Source organism: Mustela nivalis, assembly GCF_964662115.1.
Source record: "Mustela nivalis genome assembly, chromosome: 19".
NCBI lineage: Eukaryota > Metazoa > Chordata > Mammalia > Carnivora > Mustelidae > Mustela > Mustela nivalis.
Window position 1 is genome coordinate 21,675,784 of NC_139038.1, and position 21,534 is coordinate 21,697,317.

Genomic DNA, 21,534 nt, shown 5'->3' on the forward strand with positions numbered 1-21,534 from the left:
CCAAACATGCTTAAACATGTACTAGCAGCAGTATCCTCCTCTGGGGAGGGGACAATACACAATACACTTTCTCGAAGCCAAGCAGCTGGGGATGCCCGGCACCCGCTCAGGGTGGACGGTGGCCTGCATCTTTTTTCTGTTACCTCCCCTTCTCCAGAGATTGCCTGCAGTTCATTAGATGATGATAATTAGGTGATCTTATACTGCTTGCTCAGGCGCATCCTGCTTATCTATAATCTCCTTCCAGTCCTTTGTTGATTGCTATCTTTACCTAACAAATACTGGAATGAGGGGTCGTTCGCGAAGACAGTCTTCTCAACGGCTGGCCCCTGCTCCCTTTGTCTTGAAGCTGATTTGTTGGTGCCTCATTCTTGTCCCCTGCGCCATCGGGAAGTGGCAGGAGGAAGCAGGAAGGATGCCCCTTTCCTGCCACTTTGCTCTTGAGAGCGCCCTGCCTGTACGCAAGCGCACATCCGGCTCCGCTCCCACCAGCCCTACGTTTTAGAGAAGGAAGCCCCTTGTGGGGAGAACAGCGGTGAGCCAGTGCTATCTGAGCAGTAGGTAAACCTGCCTGATTCGGCTTCCGTATTGGGAAGCCACTTGCGAATATTTATGTGCCCTTTTCCCCAAAGACGGCTCTGCCCATTACAAGGAAGAAGTTTTGTTTCACGCCACGACTCTCCTGTCTCCTAGCTCGTTACCATCTTGGGTGGGGAAAGCTGTGCTATTTAGAGGCCCAGCATGCCAGCCTTGCTGATGGACTCCGGCACAAACTCACCACAGGGAGCTGGCTTTGGAGCATCTGCCTGGCCCAAGCCCAGTAACCCTTCTGAGTACTGTCCCCACCCCCCCGGACGCAGAGGCCAGCATGATCTTCTCTGCAACTCTACCCAGTTCTGGCTATAGCTGATTGACCTGGGGTAGGTACGGGAGCCTTGCTGGACAAACAGATTGTTCTCTCAGGAAGCTGGGCTTAGGAAAGCTACTAGTTTGTTTCTGCTAACTCTGTGAAATGGAAGGACAGGGAAACTAAGGAGCTACGTGAAAGCCATCTTTCCTGTGCAGAGAAGCACAAAAAGCTGGAAGCAGACAGAGAAGACACATGTAGCTGGCGGAAGGAGGAAGAAGAGCAGAGCTGCAAAGACAGGCTTTGAGCGGCTGCCTCGGACAGCACTCCGCTCCCACCGCCATCTGTCTGCACTGGCGGTGGTGGTGGCGCGGCTAGGACACCGACAGCCCCAGGGACAAAAGACAACACACAGATCAAACTCCCAGATTAAAGGAGAAAGTCCAACAAAGGACTGGTATCCAGGATATATAATGAACCCTTAACCACTCAAAAGAGACAACCCAATTAAAAATTGAGCAAAGGATCTTCAGCAAGAGGTTATACAAGCGGCCAAGAGACCTAGGAAAGAAAGCTCAGCTTACGTCACCAAGGAAATACATTTCAAAACCACAGTGAGATCCCACTTTACACCCACCAGGAGAGCTATTACCAAAAGACAGGCAGTAGCAAGCGCTGACAGGATCCGGAAAACTGCGCCCTCCCATCTTGCTGGTGGGCCTGTAACTGGCACCGTGGTTTGGCACACGGCTTGGCTCAGACACTGAAACGGACCCACTAGATGATCTGGCAACTCCAGCTGCAGACACAGATGCGTACTGAAGAAAATCAAAAGCTTACACTGCACACACAGAGAACTGGTAACAGATGTTCACAACATCATTCATAATAGCCGAAGTGGAAGCCCAAATGCCCAACTGATGGAACCGACAAACAAAACGTGAGCCAGCCATGCGGCGGAAGGTTACTCGGCCAGAAAAAGGAATGAAGTTTTAATACACACTAGGAGGTGGAGAAATCTTCCAGACGTTAAGTGAAAGCAGCCAGACTCAAGGCATGGTGTAGGATTCAATTTATACAAAATGTCCAAGGAGGAAGATCTACAGACACAGACCATGGATCAGTGGTTGCCAGGAGCCGCTGAGGTGGGGGGTGGGGAATGGGGGGCTGAGGGGAGTGGTGCAGATGTGTGCTAATGGGCCCAGGACTTCTTTTAGGGCTGATTCAATTCTTCTAACGAGTGCTAATGGCTGCTCTTAGGATAAGTAAATTCACACTAAAGGTGTTTTTTAAAAAAAAAAAGATGGAGGAGCCCCTGGGTGGCTCAGTGGGTTAAAAAGCCTCTGCCTTCAGCTCAGGTCATGATCCCAGGGTCCTGGGATCGAGACTCCTGTACGCAACTATACAATTGTTTATAGCAGTTTAATTCACAATCACCCAAAGCTGGAAACAACCCATTATCTATCAAAAGACGGATATATTGTAATACACACAACAGAATACCACTCAACAATAAATAGCAAACTATTGATGCACACGCCACGAATGGATCTCCGTTATGCCAAGAGGGAGAAGCTAGAGAGAGAAGCCAGAAAGATAAAAAGAGGAAGAAGGAAAGAAAACTCTTGTTCCTTTCATACAAGTCTAGGAAGTACAAGCGAATCAGATCACGCAACGAGGCAATGGTTGCTTGGAGGACGTGAAGACACACAAGGAGGGGAGGGCTGACCCAGGGGATGAGGAGATTCTGGGGGGCAAAGGACATGTTTACTATCTTGATTGTGATGATGGCTTCATGGACACACACATGTCAAAACACATCGAATCCGCTCGAAATACGTGCAATTTCTAACGTGTCACTTACACTCAATTCTACTTGAACTGACTTTGTAAAACCGGTACCTGCAAGGCCTCCTGGTCCGGCGGGGCCTGGCCGGGCCGGCGGCACACGCTCAGCATTTCCTGCAGCGCCTTCACGTGGCTCCGTACCTCCTCCACAGCCCTGACTCTCTTCGACACTTTCTCAGTTTTCTCTTGCTCCTTTTAGAGGAGAGGACACGGAGGTGAGGAGCAAAGGCCTGGCTAACGCATGAGCGAGGGACGGGAAAGAGGCACTCAGCTGGCAAGCTCAGGGAAGTCACTAGAACACCAAGTGGGTGGGAGTGTCCACTCAGTGGCGAAGAAAGCGCGGAGCCCAGAATTCCTGCAAAAGGCAATGCAGTCCAGGGACCAGATGGCCAAACTGGACTCTGTCACTGGGACAGACACTGGGGTCTATGACATGCTTGGGGCTCTCGCACAGAAGTACTTGGAAAGTGCCCAGCGGGACTTCTGCTTCCCCTCACCATCCTGCTGTTCCCTCAGGGAGCCCGCGGCTGTGTCCCCCTTCTGGGCCCAGAGGACACCACTCTCCTCGGCCAACTGTACACCCACTCCCTCCAGCGCACACACAGCGGAGTCAAATGCTGCTTCTGCAGAGCCCCGTGGAAAAACGCCCACCTCCTTGACCAAGTTCTTGATCAGCCTGTTTGCAGCCTGAAGATCCTCCGGGTGGTTGCTCTTCAGAAGCCTCGTCAGAAGCTGCAGGGTGAACAAGAGGCGGTGAGACGCCGTCCCCCCGGTGTCAGAGGGCTCAGAGCAGCAGCCGCAGCAACAGAATGCGGACTTCCCACACGTTCTCTTACCAAGTCCTCACAGTGAGGCCATGGAGGTATTTGGACCCCCCCCCCCCCACAGACCCCTGGGTTTCGACAGGGTAGGCAGGTGGAAGAAACAGCCCCCAGGAGACATCTGGCGAAGACTGGAGACCTTTCTGATTGTCACAACTGGAGTGCTACTGGCATCCAGCGGGTAGAGGCTGGAATACTGTAGACTCCCTACTCTCAACAGGACAGCCCCCAGCAGGAAAATTATCTGGCCCAAAATGTCACTAATGCTGAGGTTGTCCTGGCCCAGGCACCCTCTGATACACCTCGGTGATCTAGCAGAATGCCATGCCCGTGGGAGTCACTCAGTCTGCACTGATGGAGTAAAGGCTCCAGGGAAGCCCAGAGCATCTCGTAGCTTGCCCCCGGGACACAGGATTCTCTCTTTCTCCGAAGGCTGTGCCATCCCTCCTCTTCCTACCCTCTGCCTCTGCAAGGCACCGGCAGGAGAGGAACCAGAGGGAAAGACAGCCCAGAACCTAACATAATCCTGCTTGTTCTGACCCCATGGCCACTGAACCCCCAGGTCCAAGGGAGGGTGCAGCTCAGGGGTGCAGTCAGAAGCAGAGGGTCCCCAAGCCTTTGTCTCTACACTGCCTGGAGCTTCCCTGGTACTCATTTCCCAGACCCTGTGAGTGACCAAGATTGGTAATGTCCCAACACACAGCCACCACCAGTGCTCAAGGGCCCTCTCCCCATGCAGAGGCACTCTAAAGCTATCCCCAGTTCCTCATCCCTCTCCTTCCTGATGTCTGAGGAGCAACAATTACTGGAGATGGCAGCAGAAGGAAGATGGGTAGGATCAGGCTTACTGGCACTGAAGAAAAAATGTGAGCGAACACACAGCCAGTTCTTTCCGGCATCTTCCCCCAACACCACACATACCCTGAATACAACCACCCTCCCACCTGGCCCACCTGGGTTATCCTTTTGTACCTTCCTTCCCTCAGGAATGCTCGTACAGGTAAGGCAGAGGGTACATTAACATGGCATTTACTATTTGGCCCATCCATAGAGAAGACATCCAGACCTTATGCTACCACTCTAAGAGCCTGCTCCAAAGAGAACTCACTAACCCACCTCCTCATATCCCCCCGCAACTTTGGTTCAGGGATCAGAGCACATCTCAGGGGATATTTCAGGAAAATCCCTAAAAGAAGGGGTCTGCTGCCACCAAGGTCAGAGAGGGGCTCCTTACCTTGGACTTTTCTTTTTTTTTTTTTTTTTAAAGATTTTATTCATTCATTTGACAGACAGAGATCACAAGTAGGCAGAGAGGGAGGAAGCAGGCTCTCCACTGAGCAGAGAGCCCAATGTGGGGCCCGATCCCAGGACCCTGAGATCATGACCTGAGCCGAAGGCAGAGGTTTTAACCCACTGAGCCACCCAGGTGCCCCTACCTTGGACTTTTCTTCATCGGCATCGAAGATAGAGCTCTTGGGCCAGGGAGAAGGTGGAGGCAAAATTTTATCCACTGGTAGTTTAGGGTCTTGCTTTACGATGCCTAGAAGTTAAGACATGGTTATAGGTACTCACTGACCTCAGTAGGAAGCAGCATCAAGTCCAGAAACTCCTAGTTTCTGATGTCCCTGTCTTGTGCTGGTTCCTTGAAGTCAGCTGAGGGAGGATGCAGAGGCTTGGTCATACCCTGGGTCTGTCCCTTTGAGGTCATCGACAGTGTGTTCCCAGTGGGACATAAGAAACTAGGAGTTTCTTATCAGCACCAGACCCTAAGGTTAGTGGGACACGCGCCTGACGCTATAAGAACACTGATCATTACATGCAGGTACATAACCTCCCAGGGCCCAGAAATTACTGTAGAAGCCACGACCCTTGACCCTCTCAACAACAGTGAGTACATGTGATGGAGAAAAACAGTCCATCCTGAATCCAGATTCCTGGGTTTTTTTTTTTGGTTTTTTTTTTAAGATTTAATTTTTTATTTGACAGAGAGAGACAGCAAGAGAGGAAGCACAAGCAGGCAAAGGAACAGGGAGTAGCAGGCCTCCCGCAGGGAGCCCAATGTGGGGCTCAATCCCAGGACCTTGGTCATGACCTGAGCTGAAGACGGACGCTTAACAACTGAGCCACCCAGGTGCCCCATCCAGGTTCCCTCTTCTACAAGGCTCTGTGGACTCCCAACTTCTGCTCAGGACACAGAGAGGTACAAACTGCATGACTCTACCTCCAACAACACAGCACTGGACAACCTACAGATCGACCACTTTTCCTGAATCCATCACGGTGGAAAACACAGGGCCAAGAACGACCTGAAATCTAAGGGAAGGCAGGGCCTCCGAGGAAAGACGGAAGGCAACACCAAGGCGAAAAATTCGGATAAAGTTGTTTCTCAATTTTTTACAGGCTGGAGTGAGCAGGTGAGAGAGCACAGAACCTCTGAGGCCCACAGCAGCGCAGGAGCAACAGGCTCTTCACGAGGCCTCACCAGGCCCTCATGCAGAGACACGGCCAAGGCCTGCGGTCCCACTTCCGTCCTCTCTCCTCCAGAACAAGCACCTTCAACTGCTGGGAAAGGACAACAAACCGTGCACTCCTCAGCTGTGGGAATAGACTGCAGCTTCCAAACAGAAAGGAAAGCCTTCTGGCCCTGGGAGGGGGGGGAGCAAGATCACAAACAGGTGCTACCGAGACCTGGAGAAACAGCTCGGTTAAGCATCTGCCTTTAGCTGAGGTCACGATCCCAGTGTCCTGGGATCGAGCCCCACACTTCTCCCTCTCCCCATCCCATCCACCCATGCTCTCTCTCAAATAAGTGAATAAAGTTTTTTAAAAAAATTAAACAATCTTTAGGGCACCTGGGTGGCTCAGTGGGTTAAGCCTCTGCCTTCAGCTCAGGTCATGATCTCAGCGTCCTGGGATCGAGCCCCACATTGGGCTCTCTGCTCAGCAGGGAGCCTGCTTCCCCCTCTCTCTGCCTGCCTCTCTGCCTACTTGTGATCTCTCTCTCTGCCAAATAAATAAATAAAATTAAAAAATAAAATAAAATAAAACAATCTTTAAAAAAATCATTTGTCTCAGACTCTACTGTCCTACGCAAGATGCCCAGCTTTCACCGAGAAAACCACAAAGCACACAAAAAAACAGAACGACTGTGACGAGAAAATGCAATGTAAGCCACGGAGTCTGACCCTGTTTCTTCAGCATCTGGTAAGCATCTCGGATCTTGACATCCTCTGGAAACCAGACAGTCCAACTGAAGAGTATTTCGATGACTCTTCCTTTAACCTTTTCTGTGGTCCAGGATCCCAGGTACTGAAAATAAAAAGGAAAGAATTATAGAGCTGAAAAGGACTTAGCCAGCACACGCTACCACGGCAGAGATGGCCGCTGAGGTCCAGGGAAGCGAGCTGCCCCAGGCTGGTGGAGATGGGCAGCAAGAGAGACCAAACTGCCTGGTGCCCAGCCCCAGGGTGCCTTCTGGATTTCCAGGAGTCAACCTCTGTAACTGCTCAAGTGAAGCCCACCGTATACTGGGCTAGGTTAGAGCCACAGGGGACACTCAGTTTTTGAATGAGGCAAGATCAGTAAAATGTATTTGGTCTTTCTCTCTAGTTCCCAGCACAGTTTCAAAAACCCCTGGAATATCCTAAGTTTTAGGAATAGCTTTTATTATTCACCAGGAGCTCCCTTGGACCACATGTGAGTTTACGTTCACCATTCATGGTGGGCACTTAGTTTCAAGGGAAAGACTGGCCACTTCAGAAAAACCCACCAAACAACAACAGGGTGGGAACGTTCAGCCCAACTCCCAGGAGGGGCGGGGGCTGGAGATGGAATTCAAGCCTAGCTAATGGTTTTTTTTTTAAAGATTTTATTTATTTATTTATTTCAGAGAGAGAGAGAGAGCATGAGAGGGGAGGTCAGAGAGAGAAGCAGACTCCCCATGGAGCTGGGAGCCTGATGTGGAATTTGATCCCAGGACTCCAGGATCATGACCTGAACCAAAGACAGTCGCTTAACCAACTGAGCCACTGAGGCGCCCAAGCCTAGCTCATGATTTAATCAAAATGCCTACATAACTTCCGACCAAAACTCTCCAGCAAGGAGCTTTGGGGAGCCTCCTGATTAGAACACACGGAGTTCTGGAGGGTGGTACGGGGACTCTGCTCCCCATTCTCCCCAAAACTTTGGTCCACGGATCTCTTGCACTTACATCCTTTATAGCAAAAGGATAATAGTGAGTATTGTGCTTTCCTATCTTTTGTGAGTCTTTCCAGTGAATTATGAAACTATGGAGGGAGTCATGGGAACCCCTGAATTTGTAGTTGGTCAGAGGGCAGGAAGTAACCTGGGGACACCTGAAACCCCTTGCTGGTATGGACGGAGGCAGGTCTAGGTAGGACCGAGCCCTTTGTGGGTAGGGTCTATGATAACTCTGGGTAGTTAGTGGCAGAACTGAAATGAACTGAACTATAGGACCTACAGCTGATATCAGAGAATTACTGCGAAGTATCCAAGAAGGGCTCCATCCGAGGACGGTGTTGCTGCCACAGGGGCTAGGAGAAGAGATGCAGAGAGCAGGCCAGAAGGGACATAAAACTGGAAGTCACACCTGCTATCTCTTGCCATCACCACCAACCAAAGGCAGGACTCAGCTCACGAACATGACCAGCATCCTAGACCTTGGAGAGTGCTGGGGAAGGCCATTGAGAAAGATGTGACTGCCGGCTGACCTGTGAGCGGACTTGGGCAAACTAAGGTTTCTCACCCCTTCTGCTGTCCTTGGAATGTGGACACGGCCGTGACATAGTGATGTGGTGTGGGGAACACCTACACAGTACCTGTCACGGAACTCCCTTAAGGCCTCTGTATCACTGAAGATGTGGCAGGGGTGGAGTCCTGCCACCACCCAGGACAAGTGTCATGTTCAATTCCAGATCACACTTGGGAAGCTCCCGAGGTTACAAACCAACAAGAGGAAAGCTGTCCCACGCAGATGGCCATCCCCTCTGTTCTGTCGCAAACCAGTGATCAGCCGACAGGCTCTGTTGTGAGCAGGCCTAGCTCTGGACCAAGAAGGAGCACAAGAAGGTCTGGAGGCTGGGGTAGGTACAGCGCGGCGAGCAAGTGCAGTCCAGCCAAGCCCAGGCTGCTCACCTTCGGGGACAACACTTTGATCAGCTCATTCAGGAAGCGGAATTTGGCCACCTCGTTGTGGAACTTCTCCCCACAGTGGTTCACACACATCTCCAGCACCTGCACGGACACAGGAGCCCCATGAGGAAAGGGAAAACCACTGGCTTCAGGGCTCATCTCACAGCCAATGAATGTCTGCTGGAATCATGGCTGGTGTTTCCTCAAGACGACAAAGACACTGAAGTTTGAGGAAGGGTGACATTTTAAGATGAAGAAAAAATGCTACCTGCCTGTATGATCTGGCTATAAACACCAGGTCTGTGCCCAGGAGAAAGCTCAGAGACTGCCCCCCCTTTTAAGGAGACCAGGGGGCAGGAGACACTGGCTAGAGAATCCCGCCCTGCTCAGAGGCAGACACCTGATCTGTAGCGCACAAGGACTGTTACACCAGAGGCTACTGGCTGGCACTCAAGTGGCAAGACAGGCCTGCACACATCTTCTTTGGTCCACACTCTTGTTTAACATTTACAATTAGTCACAGACATTGATAAATTCTGAGAACAGATTAAAAAAAAAAATCTGGATTTCTGATTTCTCCTGGAAAGCTAAGTTTTAGCAACACTGGGCCCAAGTGGTCCTGTGCCACAGCTGCCTTCACACCAGCCTCGCGCTCTCCGGGCTTTCTATCCTCACCCAGCAGCTCACTAATTCGTGTGAGTGGTCAGGCCCCGCTACGTGTGGCGCCTGAACCTGCCAGCCCTGGTCTCTGGAAGATGAAGGGAAAGAAAGCCTTCTCTTCCCCCAAAGGAGGCTCAATGCTGCTTTCTCGAAACAGACCTAGGATGGGGCCACCCGAGTGCAGAACTCGCTATTGGACACTCTCTGGCACGTGCAACAGGCCTGGGGTCCAGCGCTCTCTAGCTGCACAGGAGGGAAACTTAAGTGCAGGGCCAAGCCAAACTCACCGTTAAGGCATAAAGAGCTTCTTTCTCTTGCGGAGACTGGATCTTGTGGGCTAGGAGCCAAGGCGCGTGGGTTGGGCTAAGGGAAAACAGAGAGACCTGGGTTGTGGGTGGAGAGGAAGAAACCAACTGGTATGGCTCAGTACACTCTGTCACGTTGCCTCTTCCAGAAGCACGGGTCCCAAAGCAGAGGTGGAGTGACAGGCCCACAGCCCACACACCTGCCTCTGAAGGAGGCCCACCCACCCCTGCTGCAGCTAGACTACCTGCCATCCCCCTCCCCGCAGCCAACCCACGCCGACAACCTCAAGCTGTAAGCTCAGGGCCAGACCTGTGTGTAACAAGGTCGTGAGCGGCAGACCCTGTTAGATGACAAACACTCAGTACACACTGGAGTAGAAAGTGTGATCAAACTTTTCACTGAGTTCGAGATGCTGACTACGCAGCAACATGTAGATTAAACATGCGGATGGCTGGCATGATTCCTTAGCTCCTATCTAGATGCTTTGGAAACAGAAGTAATATTAAAAACAAAATAAAAACAAAAACCAGAAACCCACAAAATCTCACCTTTTTCCTACATTTTCTTAAGAAAGAGGACACTTAAATAACGGAGAACACACTGATGTCTTTTGCATTGTCACATAACCTAGCTACATTCTATCCCTAACATTCAGGGGTCTCCTCAGCATTAGTTACTTAGAACACTCCATTTTTTTCCCCATTTGCTATCTCCAGGAAAATAATGTTCTCAGATCATGGAGAAAAAAAAAAAAAAGGAAAGAAAGCCTCACTTTCTTTCTCTTAGGTCAAATAGACCCAAGAGACTGAAGCATGTACTTTGTCTGAGGTATCCTGAGTCAAGTGCATGTGTGTGAAGGTCACCTTACCCATTGGGATCGGTGTTCACCTGGTCACAGAAATTCTGGATAGCAGACCAATCCTGTTCTGACACACTTGGGTCTGTGGCTTTATCTGTCAAGGAAATAAAAATAAAGAATGAAAAAAAATATACACCCGCCCCTCCACAAAATATAGTGGTAGCCAAGAACGGTTCTAGCACACCTCCAGGGGATCAGACCCAGCAAGCAGACAGCTGAAACAGACAGGACCATGGCTATGCTATTGGCCACCATCAGGCACAGTGTCTGGCACAAGATATGGCCTCAGTGAAGATTGGCTGGCTGAACAAGCAAGCTTTAGTCCTGCAACAAACTCCCCTTCCGTGCAGCGGTTGGCCTACAGGCGCCTCCCTCATGCCCCGTCGGGACTCCCCACTTTGGCCCTGCAATGAAGATGAGTGAGGGCCAGCATCCAGGAGGCTAACCCCTTTTTTCTGAGAGAGAGAGTCAGAGGGAAAAGGAGAAGCAGACTCCCATTGAGGAGGGAGCCCAATATGCAGCTTGATGCCATGACCCTGGGATCACGACCTGAGCCAACAGCAGCCGCTTAACCAACTGAGCCACGGAGGCGCCCCGCGGGAGGCTCCTTCTAACTTTCTCAGCTATGTGATGGTAAGGTCAGAATACACCACAAGGCTCTAGGTGGCTCCACTTGGTCATCTCATCCCCTCCTCAAAGACAATACCCCTATGTCTAACCCTCAGCTTACTGAGATCCTCTCTGACCGTCTCATGTCAGAAGCTTCACCATGCGTCAGCGACTTGTGCACTCTAAAAAAAGGACCTCCTTGTGTTCACTTCTCAAAATGCTGTTCCCTTCTGGAAACCTGGACATTCCCAGGGACCCCCGGATCCAATCACACTAGGATCCCCCAATGAAATGTGAGGACACTACGCACTGAGAGGCTGGCGGCACAGCCAGAGATCCCTGCAGAAGGGGAATGATAAGAAGGCCTCAGGTAAGACCGAGCTCTGCTGAGGGGAGGGGTCATCGCTCACCTTCCTGGTGCTGGATGACAGCAGCTTCTCCTGCCCTCCCAACATTGCTGCCTAGAATTCCTGTCCAGCCATCCAAGACGGGTATCCATTCCACACATCCTGCCCCAGATTAAACCAGGCTCTGCTCTTGCACAAAGGAGCTGCTGGAAGGCCTCTGTCCTGTGCTTTCCTAACCACCCCCACTCCTTGCTGCCCACCTCCTGGGGGGCTACCCATCCCGCCACTGAAAGACCTCCCTGAGGGCTCCTGAGAGAGAAGCTCTTCCAAGCTCCGCAACTGGCTGATTCTAGGGTCCTGTTTCTGCTATTATTCCTTAGGCCTAAACATTCACTCCTCTCGTCTCCTCGTAAAATCCCATCCATTTTAAGGCCCATCTGAATTTCCACCTTCTGGCCAGACCTCCTCCAAGCTGCTCCAGACCCTGTGATTCTCCTCCCGTGCCGGATTACAGAAGAGTCCAAGGTCAAGCAGAGTTTAACCTTTCCTGACTGCAGCCACACTTCTGTCATGTGGAAGTCATGTGTCTCCCTAGCTCAACTGTGAGAATTCAAAAAGCCAACTCTGTGCGGCGCCTGGGTGGCTCAGTGGGTTAAAGCCTCTGCCTTCAGCCCAGGTCATGATCTCAGGGTCCTGGGATTGAGCCCCGCATCAGGCTCTCTGCTCAGCGGGGAGTCTGCTTCCCCCTCTCTCTCTCTGCCTGCTTGTGATCTCTCTCTGTCAAATGAATAAATGAAATCTTTAAAAAAAAAGAAGCCAACTCCATTCTAAGTGAAAAAAGACAGCAGGGGGGAACAAAGGCACCGGCTGCCATGGTCTGCATTCCCTCGCCTGTTCCTCCTCAAAGCGCTTTCCTACGCTGGACCGCAAACCCCAGCCATCCTGTGAGCCCCAATTCAAATACCACTTCTTCAAGAAGACTTCCTCAATCTGTCTCTCACCCCTGCAAAACAGAAGCCTCTCTTCCTTCTCAGAAGGCCCACATTTTACCTGCCCCCCCCTTTTTAAAGATTTTATTTATTTATTTGACAGAGAGACAGAGATCACAAGTAGGCAGAGAGGCAGGCAGAGAGAGAGAGGGGGAAGCAGGCTCCCCGCCGAGCAGAGAGCCCCTACCTGCCCCCTTTCGATGGAGACCTCTGGCTCCAGTCCTGACTAGCTTCATGTCCTTGGGCCCTCAGAGCCTCAGTTCCCTCTACTATAAAGGAAAACAGCACCTTCCTCATGGGACACTCCTGAGTTTGTACGATAGTGTCTAAAGTGCCTGGTATGGTAGCAAATATTAAAGTAATCAGTAAGAGGGGTGCCTGGGTGGTTCACTGGGTTAAAGCCACTGCCTTCGGCTCAGGTCATGATCTCGGGGTCCCCTGGGATCCAGCCCCGCATCTGGCTCTCTGCTCGGCGGGGAGCCTGCTTCCTCCTCTCTCTCTGAAGTAATCAATAAAGGACAGCTAATCTTATTGTTCATTATAAGGCAAAGTCTCTGCCTTTTACTTTAAAAACACACGTATGTGTGACTTATTGCACCTAAAGGGAATAAAACTCTGGAAGGCAAACAATGCCTTCCTCAAAGGCACAAAATAATTACTCATGAAATAAATTATTTAAAGCAGTGATTCTCAGAGAGCCTAATTAAGAATGCCTGACTCATCTTAAATAATTCTTCTTGATTTTAGCTTCCTGAAGTTTTAGTTCACTGCCAGGTCAAGATTGATGCCTCTGGGCATTCAGAGACTCAATACAGGACTGGACCTAGAGCGGAGATCAGCAGGATCCAGCCATCCTCCTCCTCACCCCCTCCGCCCCACCACTAAGTGAAGAGAGTAAGACAGCCACCAGTTTTTCCAAAGGAAGGAAGAAGGACACTTCTATGAGGTTAAGTTAGGTTCCAAACCCTTAACCAAGGCAAAACAGGAAGATCTATAAAATGTAAGTTTATTTGTAACATGAAGATTCCTTCAAAGTTTATCTCAGCCCCCAAAGAGCAAGAGTAGTAGTAGCTGCCTTTTTTCTTTTTTTTTTTTTTTTTCCCTGTTTTGTGAAGAAGTTACTGTTGTTATCAGCCCCCAGGCTGAGTGTTTCCCAAGCCTCTCCTGGGCCCAGCTCAGAAGGGAGAGTGCTACTATCCTCTCACCGTTGGAGACGCAGAGAAGCCTGCCCAACCACAGCTGTTGCTGGAAAACAGCAACCAGGGCCCAAACATTTCTCGCGGTTTCTTGGCCAAAGCAAGGCCTCTTTGGGAACTAGCTTCAACCTCCTCCCCACGGTTACCTGCTCCCTAAAGCAGGAAGACCTGTCTCATCCACTCACATTCACATCCTCCAGAATGTCATGCACACAAATCTCTGCTGAATGAATGATTCGCCTTTCCCTCTGCAGAGCCTGGCCAGTTGGCTGGACCGATTTCTGACTCCAGGAGAGGGCCAGCCTCGTTCGGAAATAACAGGGTCTCTCATAACATGATGCCAGCGTGTCCGGCTGGTTCAGAGTCTTCATGCGACTCCAGAGAAAACGACCCTCCAAGGCCCAGCCACTGGGTCTCATCAGACCATAGCCCCAGTCCAGGGTGCAGGACACCCATGTGCCCCAAGAAGTGGCAGGTGGCCAGCAGGGCACGACCAGAAAGACTTCTCAGGACTGCTCCAGGCATTAAAGTGGCTGCTTCAGCCGGCACTTGGACAGGACAGAGAACACTAGTGCCATGTATCTGCTTAATAAAAGCTGTGTTCCGGGTGCCTGGGTGGCTCAGTGGGTTAAAGCCTCTGCCTTCAGCTCGGGTTGTGATCCCGGGGTCCTGGGATCGAGCCTCGCATCAAGCTCTCTGCTCAGCAGGGAGCCAGCTTCCCCCCTCCCCATGCCTGTCTCTCTGCCTCCTTGTGATCTGTCTGTCAAATAAATAAATAAAATCTTTAAAATAAAATAAAAGCTGTATTCCTATGCATTTTAAGCCCGCCACAGGGTGAGACGTATTAAGAAAACAGCTGAGACCTCCAGCAGTGAGTGAATGGGTCATCTAAGAGTGACTAAATCCGAAGCCAAATCATCTCACACCAGCTGCCAATGAACCACGAGAGTCTGACTGTGGCGCCAGGAGCAGCCTACACTGGACAGGGGAACCCTGAGGCTGTGGGGAAGCGGTCATCTCAAGGAGCACTTAGAATTCAATTCTTTGGGAAGTACCCACCGACCCCTAGCGTCCAGCAGTCCTTCCGTTAAGCCCATGATGGGAGCGCGAGACCCACCAGAGGAATGCCCTGTGCTAGACTCCGAGATAAAGAATGAGCTAGCCCTCCAGAAGCAGGGAGAGTAGAGACAGACTGCAATCTGACCGTGCCCGATCCCCAAGAGAACCACAGAAGTGAGGCTGGAAGGAAGACAGGACATATCACCTGGGAGCAGGTCGAGGGGAGGAAGGAGACAGGACTTTGCCAAGCACCCCACCAAAGGCACGTCAGATGGCCCTGAGCCCCTGGCAGCACCTCTGTGGCAACAGTCCCAGAGACCCACGGGGACCCAGCGCTGCTTTCAACATCCCACTAACAGGGAACGGGTTACATCAATCATAGTACACCTCATACCGTGGGGCATCGGCTCTCAGAAACAAGAATGAGGCAGCTCTCTGGGAAGGCATGGGGAACCATCACCAAAAAATCAATGGAGTTTTGGGATGGGCGGTTGCAGAATGCACAAAAGCGATTTCCTTTTTAAAAGATTTTATTTATTTATTTGACAGAGAGAGAGAAGGAACACAAGGGAAACAGCAGAGGGAGACGCAGGCTTCCCACCAAGAAGGGAGCCTGACATGGGGCTCGATCCCAGGACCCCGGGATCATGACCTGAGCCGAAGGCCGAGGTTTTAACCCACTGAGCCACCCAGGCAGCCCCCCACCCCAATTTTTATTAAATTCTGGTTAGTTAACATATAGCATAATATTGGTTTCAGGAGAATTCAGTGATTCATCACTTCAGCTTCCTGATGTTCCTTTGAGGAACTACTCCCCAGTTCTAGACCCAAAGTTTCTTTTCCTCCTGCTAAGCTGGTATGACTTTTGCCACTCGCAACTGAAAAAAACCACTAATGGTAATAATATCTAACAGTCCGTGCTGGGCACCAGTCTCAGTGTTGCACATATATTAACTCTACGGTCAGATTACTACTATCCACATCTTCAAGACACAGCCGCCCTGCTTTGCTAAGGCAAGGTCTCCTGGCGACCTGAGCTTGGCAGTCCTCGGACCCCCCCTACAAGGACTTCCTCCCCGACCCCCGCATTCCTTCAGTGACACTCCTGTCCTTTGTACACCATCAACCCTCCGCCTCCTCCGCCTTCCATCGAATCAGCTCCACTGCACCCCACATCCCAGCAAATCCAGTTTAAACCATAGTTCGCCTCCTCGGATCCTACTGTGGTGGAGAATCACAAAACCATGAAGACTACAGGAAACACTTCTGATGTCCAATCAACACTTCAAAGTCCAAACTCCAAGGATCTCAAGTCTGAGGGGGAAGGTGACCCTGCCACTTTCCTCGAGGGGACATTTGGCGATATCTGGCAAAGCTTTTGGTTTAATGTGGGCATTCCAGTGTGTGGAGGCCAGGGATTCTACTAATGACCTTACAAAGCACAAGACAGACCCCCCACTACACAGAATTATCAGACCCAATATGTCAACAGTGTCAAGGCTGAACCCCTGCTCTCAAGCACCCAGGTGGGTGTCCTTTTGTTTCCCTCACCTGCTGACACTTAGCAGGGAAGGGTGGCAGTCACCCCGGAACCTTATTTGCATGTGTAATCATCTTTATCTCCTTCCCCATTCAGAAAAACAAAAGGTGCCCTTTCTCTCTGGAAGCCCGCTCACCCCTTTCTGCTCGGGCTCTGATCTCCCTCAGCATCTTCAAGACCCTCGCCCACAGCTCCAGCACTGGACTTGGAATTTAAGGCCAGTTCCCAAAGGCACAGCAGCGAAGAAAAGAGAGGCTTACAGGTGCCCCTCTCCTTAAGAGATCTCCTTTACACCTTAACTCCCTCCTAGCTACCCTCCCTCCTTCCTTTTGCGAACACCACTTAAAAAAAGAAAAAAAGGGCTGGTGACCAGGGGCTACACACTCCCGACATCAAACAAACTTTGTATTTCAAATTAGTTGTTGCCAACTCTTCAAAACTCAAGAGATTTTACATAAAAATACGGTTCTAGCTCTACCTGAAAAACCGGAAGATCTAGCAGCTTTGGGACCACAACTGTCTAAAACAGTGGGGGCTGAAGAACCTACCCCCTGGGCAGTCAGGTTCCTGCTCTCGCCGGCAGCGGGTCAGCTGACCCTGTCCTCTCCGCCCATCCACCGGACTCTTTTTGGCAAATCCAGTCTAGGTCCCTAATCTACCACCTCTCAACCCCCTCTCAATGGCCCTCCCCACCACTTACCGCCAAGATGCCTCATCAGTAACCTTTTAGTTGCCAAATTCAAGGTCTCCCTTTCTGCTGCCTCACACTACTCCATCTTCCTGCCCACCAACTGTACCCCTTCTTTGAGGTGGGTCGCTCCCCACCCTCCTAGCTTTCTCCTGCCCGTGTCCACTCCACCTTCCACGTCACGCTGCTTTTCCCACGTGCTTCCTAAGGGCTGAGGTGCTCCATGCTCTGTGTGCAAACCTCTGCTCTTCCTACCACCGCCAGCCTGGACAAGCCCTCTGCCAGTGAACCAGACTCCCACACCAGCCACCAGCTTCTCCCCTTTCTGCAGCTGACCACCTGCCCTGAGGGTCTCTTTTTGGCTGTGCCACGTGTACCTCAAACTCCACAGCTCAACCATCTCTTCCAAGGTAAACTAAGTCCTCCTCACAGGTGAGACATTTCTAACGAACCAGTTACCGGAGCCCGAAACCTGGGATCCATCCTAGCTTTCCTCTAGTCTCCATTCGAAGGCATCAAAGGCTGCTGATGGTGCCTGCTAAGTATTTCTAAGGTCAGTCCCAATGCCTTTGTCCTACTTCAGCCCCTAAGCACTACCCAAAACAGCTTTTAACTTACTCTCCCTCCATGGCCTAGCCTCCTTAATCAGTTTGGCTCCACATGGCTGCAGATGAGGTTTTTAATAAGTGCACCCGATCAGATGCTCCGGCTGAAAATTCCACCTCCACCCCACCACAGGATAAAACAGAAATTCCTTCCTGCAGCACACAAGCCCCAATTAGCCCTGGAGCCTCTTTTCCAAGCTCTTTGTTCTCTAGGCCTTACCCTCTAGCAGTTCCCACTACTGGTTCCCAGAACTGCTCCACGCCCTCCCGGCCAGCTTTTTGCACCTGGTTTCCTGGGCCTGAGTGCCTGAGATGTTGTCACCTCCACTCTCCACTCAAATGCTATGTCTGCTGTGACAATCCCCAGGTAAACCGATCAACTCCTACTGCACATAAAGCAAACACAGCCGCACCCCCAATTTCCCATAATTACAGCAAGGTGCCCTTCCTGCAGGCTTGGACCCACTAAACAAAATCTTTCTGTTCGAGGACCCTGTGTTAGACATCTCAGGATTCCCAGCACCTAGCAAAGCCCTATACAAGGCGCATAGTCTGTACGATCCCTGAATTTCCATTCCTCAGCGGTTACCCCTACTGGCCAGGACTGTCATGAAGCTCACCATACACATGCCAGGCCAGAGTAAACATACACAAAAAAGGTATAAAGGTCTTGTTTTGACATTAACAACAGGGGCCTGAGAGAGATCTGTGCCAGCTGCAGAGAGACCGCAAGAGGCTGCCTGGCTTGCACGAGTCTCCTTCGGTGGAAACGTCCTCTTCTCCCAAACGGGGCTAATAATAGAAACTGCCTCTTGGGGTCGTAGTGAGGATTAACAATGGCTGAAATGCTTCTCGCACAGGGCTGGACACAAAAGAAAAGCTCCACAAACGCTAGCCATTACGTGAATCCTGTTGGTGCGCTGCGACCACAGTGGAGGTGGGCAGTGGCAGGGGGCCGAGCACCCAGTCCCGGGTTCCGCCGCCCGGCGGGCTCCTGAGGCTCCTCCGGGGACCCCGCGGCGATCCCCGCACCCACGCCCGGCCCAGGCCCCGGCCCACGGCCACCTGCCCGCCGCCGCCGCCGCCGCCGCGTCAGAAGAAAGACCCCGGGAGGCGGGAAGCCAGGCCTCACGTGTGGTGCTGGGCCCCCGCCGAGGGGCGGCCCCGCTACTCACTGAGCCACAGCTCCAGCGCCGCCGCCGGCCCCGGGGGCCCCTCGGCCGACTCCGCCCCCGCCGCGGCCCCGGCCCCCGCGGCCACTGTCGCCGCCGCCGCCATGGCCCGTGTCCCGCTGCTCAAGCTGCGACCGTCCCTGCCGTCTAGCAGCCGCCGTCCGGCGCGATCCGGGGCTGCCGACGCGGCAGGCGAGGGTTGGCACGTGACGGGGCGGGGACTACTGCGGCCCCGCCCAGCAGCCAAAGCCCCGCCTCCTTGCGGGCCCCTGGGCCAGGGGTGCCGCCTCGCAGAGATGCCTCCCCTCAGCAGAGGCTGAGTTTGCACAGTCTACTTCTAGACCAGCAACGGAGTCAAAACCTATCAACCAGCGTCGCGAGGCCTGCGTGCTCTGGTCCTTCTGGAGTAGGCTTGTTGGATGAGATGCAGGATACCCAGTTCAACTTGATTTTCAGATAAACTAGAAATAGTTTTTGAGGGGGCTAGTTTTTTTTTTTTTTTAATATTTTATTTATTTATTTTACAGACAGATCACAAGTAGGCAGAGAGGCAGGCAGAGAGAGAGGAGGAAGCAGGCTCCCCGCTAAGCAGAGAGTCCCATGTGGGGCTCGATCCCAGGAACCAGAGACCATGGCCTAAGTTTAAGGCAGAGGCTTTAACCCACTGAGCCACCCAGGTGCCCCTGGGGGCCTAGTATTTTTACTCAGTGGGAAGTATCCAGGAGGGTCTTCCCCCACACCACCTTCTCTGAAATGACACACCTGCTTTCCATCATAATACCTTCTTTTCTCCATTACACGTTACACCATTGATACTAGATATTGCTTATTTTGTTAAAGCATAATTTTTCCTCAAAGAAGTTAGAATTCTCATACATATTGAAATGAACACGTGTTAACTATCTTAACTCTTTTGTTTTAGAGATTTTATTTATTTATTTGACAGAGAGAGAGAGATCACAAGTAGGCAGAAAGGCAGGCAGAGAGAGGGGGGGGGAAGCAGGCTCCCTGCTGAGCAGAGAGCATGACGTGGGGCTCGATCCCAGGACCCTGAGACTATGACCCAAGCGGAAGGCAGAGGCTTTAACCCACTGAGCCACTCAGGTGCCCCTTAACTCTTTAATTAAATGAGGGGAACTGGGGCACCTGGGTGGCTCAGTGGGTTAAACCACTGCCTTTGGCTGACGTCATGGTCTCAGAGTCTTGGGATCAAGCCCCACATCAGGCTCTCAGCTCAGTAGGGATCCTGCTCCCCCACCCCCCGCCTGCCTCTCTGCCTACTTGTGATCTCTCTCTGTGTTAAATAAATAAATAAAATCTTTAAAAAAATAAAAATGAGGGGAACTGAGATGTGATGTTATAATTCATTTAAATGAGAGAAAGTGTTGGGGGCACCTGGGTGGCTCAGTCAGTAGAGTGTAAGACTCTTGATCTCAGGGTTGAAAGTTCAAGCCCCACATTGGATAAAGAGATTATTTAAATTTTTAAAAAGAAAAGGCTAATGTGTACAGAATAAAGGAATGTTGGAACACATGGATAAATGGATACAAAACTAACTTTTCCATCAGCAGTGGGGGCTGTCCATCTAACTTGCAGAATAATTTGCATTACTATATCAGTCATCTATGAGTAACCTCTTATAGGAGGTCGGTGAGACAATGAAAGGCCATGCTATCTAGACAATGATAATTTTCCTTCGAAGAACTAATGATCTATACTCCATTGCCTGTTTTACTCCACTACTAAAAGCAAAAACTGCTCTGTACACATCCATATCCCCAGGACCTGGAATAGTGCCTAGCACAAGAGTGCCACTCAAGACTTGTTGAATGGCCAAATGAACCCTAGTAGTAGTAAGAGATAGTAGCTATATGGCTTTAGGTCCTGTCTCTCAACAAGGACTTCACTTCCATCTTGATCTCAGTCTGTACTTTCTAATGGGTTAAGTTCTCTCCAACTTATCTCTGAACTGTGACAAATGGCCCCACACAGGGAAAGCATCCTGCGATGGGAACCAACACTACCCCCGCCAGAAGCAGGGACTGCCTTGGGCCAGCAAGACCCTGTGATCGACCCTAATCATCATCGTTGATGACCGGAACTTCACTGCCCACCATTGCCCCACATTTTGCTTAGACAAACCTGGAAGTCTTTTCAGTACTTTGGAGATATTCTTTGAGAGGTTACTCTGCTCCCTTCCCTGTGCTGGCCTCACTGTAATATGCCCTTTTCTTCCTTCATTGCCACTGTCTCTCTGCCTTTGGATTTTACTGGTAGTGATGAAGCACACCTGAGCTGTTTGGGACCCTTGGAGCCAGGGGCTCTTGTACCTTTGTGGCCCAGTGACATCCCTACCCCTGAGTCAATATACAATCTTACCACCATGGTGTTATCGGAGTTTCAAAATAAGTCAGCTACACACATCTCCGTCTGACTGCTGCCCGTAGCATCTCTCTACATGGAAACTGTCCTGAAAGCTGTTTGCTGGCTTCTACACTAAACCTTTTACAGTTATTACCTGTCTTAACAGAATACCCCAGACTCGGCGGCTTAAACAAGCATTTTCTCACAGGTCTGGAGGCTGGGAAGTGCCAGAGAAGGTGCTGCAGACGGGGGTCCCTGGTAAGACTCCACTTCCTGGTTTGCGGAGGGCTGCCATCTTGCACGTGCTTCCAAGGGGGAGGGAGCAGAGGGGGGGATACAGAGAGCACTGGGGGCTCTGCCTCTTATAAAAATACTAATCTCGGGCACCTGGGTGGCTCAGTGGGTTAAGCCTCTGCTTTCCGCTCAGGTCGTGATCTCAGGGTCCTGGGATCGAGCTCCACATCGGGCTCTCT

The 21,534-nt window shown here is 51.3% G+C and overlaps 1 protein-coding gene across 3 annotated transcripts in view; it reads right to left on the minus strand.

Annotated features, from left to right (window-relative positions):
* The window catches only part of GGA2 (golgi associated, gamma adaptin ear containing, ARF binding protein 2), a 40,258-nt gene that overhangs the window by 14,197 nt on the left and 4,527 nt on the right, over positions 1–21,534 (minus strand). The window contains exons 1-8 of one of the 3 annotated variants that reach the window (XM_082714700.1): positions 18,701–18,882; positions 10,502–10,586; positions 9,615–9,690; positions 8,671–8,769; positions 6,702–6,825; positions 4,953–5,056; positions 3,347–3,427; positions 2,750–2,887 (exon numbers count right to left, since the gene is read on the minus strand). In XM_082714700.1, the coding sequence (XP_082570826.1) occupies positions 2,750–2,887; positions 3,347–3,427; positions 4,953–5,056; positions 6,702–6,825; positions 8,671–8,769; positions 9,615–9,690; positions 10,502–10,586; positions 18,701–18,803 (810 nt within the window). In that variant the 5' untranslated portion in view covers positions 18,804–18,882. Of the gene's footprint in view, positions 1–2,749; positions 2,888–3,346; positions 3,428–4,952; positions 5,057–6,701; positions 6,826–8,670; positions 8,770–9,614; positions 9,691–10,501; positions 10,587–16,780; positions 16,885–18,700; positions 18,883–21,534 lie in introns of those variants that run through there. The other 2 variants (XM_082714702.1, XM_082714701.1) reach the window with 2 other exon arrangements.